The 9,579-nt window shown below is 40.8% G+C and overlaps 1 protein-coding gene across 1 annotated transcript; it reads right to left on the bottom strand.

Annotated features, from left to right (window-relative positions):
* Window positions 1–6,275: 6,275 nt before the first annotated feature.
* Window positions 6,276–9,091, bottom strand: LOC149244601 (uncharacterized). The gene is made up of 2 exons (XM_089371600.1): window positions 7,836–9,091; window positions 6,276–7,581 (listed from the first exon to the last, which is right to left on the bottom strand). Exons 1-2 carry the CDS (start codon window positions 9,089–9,091, stop codon window positions 6,276–6,278), a joined length of 2,562 nt encoding a protein of 853 aa, XP_089227726.1.
* Window positions 9,092–9,579: the final 488 nt, after the last annotated feature.

Here is a 9,579-nt window from a genome sequence, read left to right as displayed (position 1 = left end):
TTATTGTGTCAAGATTACTCTTGAAATAATTTTTTTCTTTGCTAATGTTTGAAATAATTTATTTCCTTCAAGAATATTTTAATGATTTTTTATCTATAGTTTATTCAGAAAAGTCAAGAAATAATGTATTTTTTATTTTTTTTTAATGAGTGGCTAGAATTATAAAATATTTACATTATTTGTTTCTCAAAACAATTATCACATCTCCTTCAAGAATATTTTGATTTGTGTTGAATGTTTATGAATTTATATGTTCCTTTTATAAATATTATGAACACATTATTATATGCAATTATCTATTTGTAATTTTGAATATATGTAATTTTCTATTAGTAATAAGTTGGTGATGTAGAAGGGAGACGATCTTATCAAGGATTAATTTGCACTTTTCAGGAGGATTGATTTTTCACATCTATTTCATTTTAATTCTAGATATCCCAACTTTTGATAGCTAATTAATTCTTAATAGCGTCCTTTTAGGTATTACTATATATCTTGAAAATATTTTTTCTTAATAATCTACAACTTCAATATTAACAACATCTAATGCATCTAATGCAAGCAATCAAATAAGATTAGAAAACAACATCTACACTGAAATCAATGCATCTAATGCAAGCAATCAAATGAGATTAGAAATCAACATCTACACTAAAATCAATGCATCCAATGAAAGCAATCAAATAGGATTATAAATCCAAATCTACACTAAAATAAATGCATCTAGTGCAAGCAATAAAAAAGGATTAGAAATCAACATCTACACTAAAATCAATGCATCTAGAGCAAGCAATCAAATAGGATTAGAAATCAACATCTACACTAAAATCAATGCATCTACAGCAAGAAATTGAATAGAATTATAAGAAAACATTATCTACACTGAAATGAATGCATCTAGTGCAATAAATATTCTTCCCTCTCTCTCCCCTCCAGCTAGTCTTGATTTTTTTTTTTTTATATTTACAATCTTAAGATTAACAACATACAATTCATATAATGCAAGCAAACAAATAGGATTAGAAAACAACATCTACACTAAAATTAATGCATATAATGCAAGCAATCCAATAAGAATAGAAATCAACATCTACACTTAAATCAATGCATCTAGTGCAAGCAATCAAATATAATTAGAAATCAAAATCTACACTGAAATCAATGCATCTAGTGCGAGCAATCAAATAGGATTAGAAATCACCATCTACACTGAAATCAATGCATCTAGAGAAAGCAATAAAATAGTATTTTAAATAAACATCTACACTGAAACCAATGCATCTAGTGCAAACAATCAAATATAATTAGAAATAAACATCTACACCGAAATCAATGCATCTAGTGAAAGCAATCAAATAGGATTATAAATCATCATCTACACTAAAATCAATGCATCTTGTGTAAGAAATTTTCTTCCCTCTCTCCCCCTTCATCTATATCTATATCTCCCTTCATCTCTCCTTCTTTGTCTCTCCATCTCACCCTCCCAAACACACACATACACTCTCTCCCTATATATATATATATATATATATATATATATCCCTCCCTCCCTCTCTCTATGTATCTCTTCTTTCCTCTCTTCACCTCCCATCTATATCTCTATCTCCCTCTGCCTCTGCTTTGTCTCTCTATATCACTCACAAAGCATACCTTATATATATATATATATATATATATATATCCCTCCCTCTCTATATGTATCTCTTCTTCCCTCTCTTCACCTCCCATCTATATCTCTATCTCCCTCTGCCTCTGCTTTGTCTCTCTATATCACCCATAAAGCATACGCACTCTTTCCCCATATACATCTATCTCTCCCTCCCTCTTACTCTCCCTCTCTCTCTCTCTCTCTCTCTCTTATATTTATGTTCCCTCCTCTCCTCTATCCCTCTCTCTCTCTTTGCTTTATCTTTTTTTTTTTTTTTGTAAGCTGTGGTAGTTCTTATTATTTACATCCAAAAAATAAAAGTACAAAACTCAGGAGTCTCAACCTGCCCCGTAGGGAAACCAGGTCTGTTGACTCCTGTGATCCAAAAGATTAAACTTATAACAGATGGACTGGAATTTACTAGCATTCTTATACAGTTTGATGCTACCTACATTGTTCCACCTATTTAGCATCGCCTCAGTATTAAAGAAAAACAACCTAGAGTTCTGTAACCTAGGGGCCATCATATGAAGGTTTACAAAAGACTAACATGTTCAAAACAGCACGGGAAAAGAAACCAGGACCTTTAATTTTCTGCATGCTTTTTGTCCTCGTAGTCAGCTCTGCTGGCCTGCATCGCTTCCAGCATGTCCTTGATTTCTTTAATCTGTATGTTCTGTTGGATAACCATTTCCTCTAGCTTGGCCGTCCCCTGTTTCGCTTCAGCCGCTTCCTGGGCCATCTCGACCATTTATGTCGCCACCTTTTCCATCGCTTTGGCAAGGAGATGTTTCAGCACCCAGTATATGTGGAGAGCCCGGCGATATAGGGTGAGCCTTCCTCTTGTATTACCCGGGTCAGGAAGTTGAACCGACCACTCATTCATTTCCGGATCTGACGGTTCTTCAAGGACCTGGTCTTCCATCGCCTCTATAATATTTCTAAAATGTGGGTGAGCATCATAATTGTATGCTTGCTTGGCTTCATTCATAGCCGTATCTATGGTACGCTGTCTGCGTCTTTTCCTTGTCTGCCGACTAGTTTCTCCCCCCATGCCGTTTGTTTTTCTGGGTCTTCCCCTGCCCCTCTTCTTTCTGCTCTTCGTAGTTGCCTTTTCCTTTTCAGGGTGGGTTTGAACACTGCTCTGGCCTTGTTCGCGGCATTTCCTTCTATTTCCTTTTACCTGGTCATCGTTCATTTCCTCAGAGCTCTCAACTACAATTTCTATTCTGCCGTGAGTCCCTATGCTATCTTTTACTGTACCTCCCCTCTGAAAGCCTGAGTTACCTTGCCCTTCTTTCATTTTTCCACTTTTATCTCTCTGTCTCCTGATGTTTTTCCCAACTGGCTCGGCCCGCTCTTCTTTTTTACTTCTGATTATTCCCCTTCCGCCACGATTTTTATCCCTTTCTTCTCTTGTTGTTGGGTGTCGGATTACCTGACCGTCTTTCTTGTCACGTCGCCTCCCCCTGTTACGAATTGATTGCGAAATCAATTTTTGCTTTGGGCCTCGTCCTTGCCATAACTTCAAGACCATAATTACTTCTGTCATGGTACTGCGATCACCTATCTCCTGACCTTTCTTACTTGCCGTCACTGCGAGCCTATCTCGCATGTTGTTCCTCCACCCAGGAGTATAATTACCTCTGTTCGTCATGATGCTTGTCATTATCAATCAGTTGCTTAAGACCATCCCACCTTGCCAGCTCCGGCTGAGTTTGCCAGCTGTCGTCAATGCTTTCTGTGTTGTCTTTACATCCCCAGTTCGCCAGGCAATCTGCAGGTTGATTCCCGTCTCTTCTGATATGCGAGACTAATCTGTAGTCAATGTCTTTTAGAAGTTCAACAATATCTTGGATGATACTTGCATTTCTCCAGCTTGTGGCGACCTTGTCCCAATTCTTCCCTTGATTTAGCTTTTTAATCGTTTCTACGACTAGGGTGGAGTCGCCTTCAATTTCTAGCTTGCTGTAACCAAGTCTTTTGGCTATCTTAATCCCTTGGTAAGCTGCCATGAACTCCGCCTCATTGTTGGTCATTGTACCTCCATAGTCCGCGTATATCCATTCCGCTGATCCTTGCCCACTTCGAAAAATGCCTCCATAGCCTGCGGGTCCTGGGTTTCCTTTAGCAGCCCCATCGAAATTTAGTTTTATAAATCCTTCCGCGGGTTTTTGGAACCTGGCGGGGCTTGAAGTCACCATGTGTTTTTGTGATTTCTTTGTTTGCTGGTAGGTCATCCCTTGCTCTAAGTTCAGTCTCTTCAGCACTGTCATCTCTGAGTCTGATGTTGTCCAATCTTCCTCATTCCAGTGTTCTGCTAGGATAGATTCCCTAACTTGCTTAACTGTCATCTCCCATATATCCTCAGGCTTAGAAGCTTTGTCCTTGAAGATACGACTGTTTCTCTCCTTCCACAGGCTCCATACATTAAACCCTGCCACTAGGCTCCAAGCTCGGCTAACAATTTTGCTATTGAAGTTACCCTCTCCTCTTTCAATCAGTGTTGAGATGATATCCCGATAATTCCTTTCTTCAGACGAGAAGAGCTTTCTTGTGTTTTCCCATTGGAACTGGGCGGTCTGGCATCTTATGAGGAGGTGTTCTTGATCTTCCTCTCCTTCATTACATAGGCAACATCTTGAGGGTCCAGAGAAACCTCGTTTTTGTATTCTGTCCCAGGTTAATATCCTTTTTCTCCCTACCAACCAAGCAAACATTTTTATTTTAGGCCACCATTTTGTATTCCAAAGCTTTTTCCAATTTAGATTTTCCTCCTCTTGCTCCATCCTTGTTTGAATTTTATAAGCTTCTTTAATATTGAATATTCCTTTTGTTTCTGTGCCCCATCGAAGGATATCTCTACCTTCTCTTCTCTTTATCCGTCTTGAATCCATTTCCTTGTTGAAGTTAGATCTTTGTTCCTCTGTGGAGTTCTCTGCCCAGGTTTCTGTCAGTTTCCATCTTCGCCATTCCCGTCACCTTGTTCTTCATCCCAATAATCCTTCACTGTAATGAGGTTACTTGTCTCTCCTTCTCTCTGTATGTCGCCCAGATTTTGATTATTTATGAGTTTTTCCCGCTGTTGCCAAGCTTCTTTCCAGAATTTCGCTACTTGTCCCCCTCTAATTTCCCAGAATATATGCTGGTCAATTAAGTCTCTGTTTTGAATGGTTAAATTCCAGATATCCGAGCCTCGGGGCATCTCTTGTGTTCTAAGGATTCCTTCCGGAGTGCGAGGCATATTGTATTTGGATAAACAGATTTCTTTCCAGAGATCTGGCCCTCCCTGAATCCACCTCCACCGTAGCTTGGCCGCTAACACCTGATTTATGATCCAAGGGTTCTTGAGATCCAGTCCTCCTTTCTCTTTTGGCTGGGTGAGGCTGTTCCATGAGCAAAGGGCCCATTTTCTCTGTTGCTTCGGTCCTCCCCATAAGAATTTTCTGTATATCTCAACCAATTTATTACAAGTTCCTTTCGGGGCTGCCAGTACTGATAAGGAGTAAATGGGGATCGCCTGGATGGTGGCTTTCAGGAGCACCACCCGCGCTGCCAGATTTAAGGTACGAAAGGTCCAGTTATCCAGTCTTTGTGATATTTTCTCCAGTATATGCTTCCAATTCCCAAGTTTCCTCGAGGATGAATCTAACATTGTTCCTAAGTACTTGGTTGGGAGGTCTTCTTTCCTGAATCCTAAAACCTGAGTTAGATGATTTTTCACCGGTTCCGCAGTGTTGAAGAATAAAGTTATAGATTTTTCTTTGTTGATTTCCATCCCTGTTCCTTTCATAAATGTTTCCAGTATTGTTTTGATTCTTTTCACTTCTTTCCACATTGCTCTGCAGTAGATCATTATATCATCAACAAATTGTTGGTGTGTTACAGTTGTTTGATTTCCCCATAGTTTTAGGCCTTGGATTTTCCTTTCTTCGAGTTCCTTTTTGAAGAGTCTCCCTAATCCTTCAGCCGCTATGATAAAGAGGAAAGGGGAGAGGGGATCTCCTTGTCTCAGACCCCTTGAGGAATTAAAAGTGGGAGTTGGCGTTCCATTCAACAGGATGGAAAAATTTGTCGAGGAAACCATACTCATAACCCAATTAACCCATCGGTCACTGAAACCAAAAGCTTTGAGGGTTGTTTCCAGATATTTCCAGTTAAGTCTATCATAAGCTTTGGAAAGATCTAGTTTGATTAGCATTCCTCTTTCTTTTTTCGTCTTCATAGTGTGGATCACTTCCTGTGCCACTACTAACCCATCTAGGATCTGCCTCCCTTCCACAAAGCCCGTTTGCTCTGGCGAGATGATACTCGGCAGAATCGATTTTAACCTCTGAGCCATCACTGAGGAGATTATTTTGTATATGACATTGCAAAGAGATATAGGTCGAAAGCCTTCTGCTTGTTCTGATTGGTGGGTTTTAGGTATAAGAGTCAGAAGGGTTGCGTTAATCCCTGGCCAGATTTTTTGGTTTATTCTGGTCTCTTCCACCACTTCCACTACTTCTTCTGCTAAGAAATGCCATCCCACCTGAAAAAACTCCACAGTGAATCCGTCCGGACCTGGAGCTTTGTTCTTTTTCATGTTTTTTACTATGTCTTCTACCTCTGCTTTAGTTATCCTTCACATTAGGGCCAGATTTTGGTCTCTGGTTACCAGAGTCGGTATTTCCCCTCTTATTTTGGCAATGGCTTCTGCTCTATCTGCTTGCGGTTCTTTCAAAATTGTTTTGAAATGCCTTAACAATTCATTTTCAATATCTTCATGTTGGATGATTCTATCTCCCTCCTGATTTATCAGAGAGAAGATTCTATTCCGTTGTCTGTGTTGTACCATTGCTCGATGGAAGAATTTAGTGTTCTTCTCTCCCTCCCTGAGCCATTGAACTCTTGACTTTTGCTTCCAGAGTATTTCTTCCTGTTTTCTTCTTTCCTCTAACTGGGTTAATATCCTGCCTTCTTCTTTGGATCTTTCCTCTTGAATGCCATCTGTTATATCTAATTGTTGCAATTCTGCCATTTTTTGTTCCAGCTTGGTTTTTTCTTCCATAATGTTGCCAAATTCTTCTTTGTTCCACTTCTTTAGCTGGGTTTTTATTTCCTTCAGCTTTAGTTGAAATGTGTGTGTCTTGTTCTTTCCTTGCACCCTACTATCCTTCCACCAACTTTCTAGTTTATCCTTTAGGTCTTCACATCTTAGCCAGAAGGCCTCGAATCTGAAGGGCTTTTTATTTGGTCTATGTTTCAGATCTATTTCTAGTTTGATCGGCCAATGATCCGAACCAGCTACTGGGAGGATGGTTGCTTCAATGAAGACATCCTTCATCATTACTTGTTCTGAGATTAAGAATCTATCTAGGCGTGATGCTATCTGGTTCTCTCCACCTCTTCTGTTGTTCCATGTGTGCACTCCATTATTGGTTGGTATGTCAATCAGTTTTAGATCCCTTATCATGTCTTTAAACTGTTCTCCTTCTTTGTCCATTCTTCTTACTCCTCCTCTTTTTTCCCTTATTTCTTTGATAAGATTGAAATCTCCCCCGATAATCCATTGTTTTCCTGGGATTATGCTTCTAAGTGCTCTTAAATTTTGGAGAAATTTATCTTTTTCGTTTGGTACATGAGGTCCATATACCCCTGATATGAAGACCTCCTCTTTCGTTCCTAGAATACTTACTTTACCTGTAAGTATTCGATGGACGCTCATCCAGTTACTGATCTGAACTTCTTCTGGGTTCCATAAAATGACTAGTCCGCCTGCACACCCTGTGGCATCCTGTCCCATTATTTCATACCTAATTTTATTCCACTTCAGAATTTCCTGCATTTTCTCGGTGCTAATTTTTGTTTCCTGTAAGATCATGATACTCGGTTTTTCTTTTTTTAGTCTCTCCTTCAGATATCTTTGTTTACCTCTGCTGTTGAGGCCTCTTATATTCCAAGTTGTAATTATCATCTTAACAACTTTGAGGGGGTGAGGAATACCTCCGATAAGGGAATTACCTTGCCAGAGCTGACCAATGCTTCTCCTACTTCTTGGAGCACTTCGCCCAATGTTTTCCTTCCTCTTTTTTTCCCCGCCTTGCCAGAGCTTCCCACTCCTAGTATCTGTAGTCCCTGTTTTTCGGGGTGTTGGTTTTCTTTTTCTTCTGTGTCTCCTTTTGTTTTTTTTTTCTCCTTGTACCTTTGAAACGCCTCCTTGTACCTCTGTTTTTGTTCCTCTGGTATGAATCTTTCGTCAATTCTTCTCCATTCCTGTAATAGTTTTGCCATTACCCGTTCCTCTTCCTCCCCTTTTTCCTTCGGGGGGTCCATCTCCATTTCCCCTATTTCTTCCTGCACTACCTCTTCTGGATCCTCTCCTTGCTTTCCTCCCTTCTTCTCTTTTTCTTTATCGGCTTGTTCCTCTCCTGTTTCCATTTCCTCAGCTTCTTCCTCTTCACTTACTTCTGTTTCCTGTCCTTCTTCTTCCAATACCTTAAACTTGTTGGTGGTTTCATTATTCTGGTCATCTCTCGGGGTTCTCCTTTGTCCTTGGTTGTTTCCTCGCCTTTTCCTTCTATGGACTGTTTGGAAGGCATCTTCTTCTTTTTCTTCAGTTCTTCCTTTCCGTCGCCTTTCATTTTCCTCTTCTCGTTCCTTTTCAGCTATCGTGATGGGGCAGTCTCTGTGTAGGTGGCCATATTCATGGCAGCATCTGCACCAAAAGGGGATGTGTTCATAATCCAGGGTTTGGTTCCATATTTCGTCATGGTACTCCAGTTCAATAGAATCAGGCAGGGGTTCGGTGATATTCATATACACACAGATTCTAGCGAATGTGGTATATTTTCCTCTCTTGGTGGATTCCGCCACTTTCACAAAGGATCCTATAGAGTTTCCAATCCCTTGAAGGATGTCTGGCTTCCAGAATTCTGACGGAAGGCCGAAAAGTCGGATCCAGACCGGAGCCGCTAGTATTTTTTCCTTATCTGGATTATAACATTCTACCCATTCTCTTATGAACAGGCCCGCATTGTTCATGAAGTGTGGCTGCTCCTCAAAGACCTTATTCTTATCCTCTATATTTGAGAATATGACCGTAAATAAACCTTTTGCCCCCAACTTAACATCTACATATCCTTTTGGTTTCCATTTCTGCTGTATCCATCTCATGAGGTTTTTCTCATTCGGCCAGTATCCTATGAACTTACAAATCAGAGCATAGTCTCTCATATAACTTCTATAATCTTCTAAAGAGTTTGATGGAATAACAAACCTGGGTCTGGTCGTCGCCCTTGGGAGACATTTGCTTGGTATGCCAGTTCTTCTTTGGGCACCCTCAGCTGAGGATTCTCCTACGTACTTCTGTCCTTCCACATATTGTCGCTCCTTTCGGGTTTCGCCTGTTATTACTTCTTTGTAGGAGGGGATCGCTCCCCCCCCATTCTCAGTTGCCATTTTATCCGCTCAAAACCTTTCCCCGTAGGTTCTCCGCGAATTTGCTTTCGGAATAAAGAGTGTTTGCTGTGGTCAACCCGCTGGACTTACCCCTTGCACCCACTTGTTTCCTCCCTTTCCTGCCCGCGTCTTCTACCTGACAGGGGCTTAACCTTCCCAGCCGTCAGAGTGCACCAGAGGCATCACCAAAACCCTAGAGCGGTTCCCTCCATCGCCAGAGCTCAAAAACCCCTCTCTCTTTGCTTTATCACTCCCCCTCTCTCTCTCCACTTTTATGTATCTATGTCTTTCTTCTTACCTACCTCTCTCCCCGCTCCACCTACCTCCCTCTCCCTCCCTCTCTCCTCTCTGTCATGTCCTTTCTCTCTTCCTTCCTCTCTGCCCATTTCTCTCCCACCTCACTCTATCTCCCCTCCCCCTCTCTTTGCCTTCCAACTCTATCACTATCTCCCTCCCTCTCTCCTCTCTCCTTCTCCCCCCCTTCCTTC

The sequence above is a fragment of the Pinus tabuliformis genome, chromosome 8, assembly GCF_031772625.1.
Source record: "Pinus tabuliformis cultivar Carrire ecotype Pingquan chromosome 8, CPIR1, whole genome shotgun sequence".
In the NCBI taxonomy this organism is placed as follows: domain Eukaryota; kingdom Viridiplantae; phylum Streptophyta; class Pinopsida; order Pinales; family Pinaceae; genus Pinus; species Pinus tabuliformis.
The sequence above is the reverse complement of the archived record's forward strand: the minus strand, read 5'-3'. Positions and strand labels throughout refer to the sequence as shown.

Bases quoted from the DNA above. Each gene is read 5' to 3' on its own strand.
- LOC149244601 (XM_089371600.1), bottom strand. From the start codon at position 9,091: ATGGCAACTGAGAATGGGGGGGGAGCGATCCCCTCCTACAAAGAAGTA. The intron at 7,582-7,835 runs GTACAAGGAGAA...TTGGAATATAAG, and splicing joins TACAAGGAGGCGTTTCAAAG to AGGCCTCAACAGCAGAGGTA.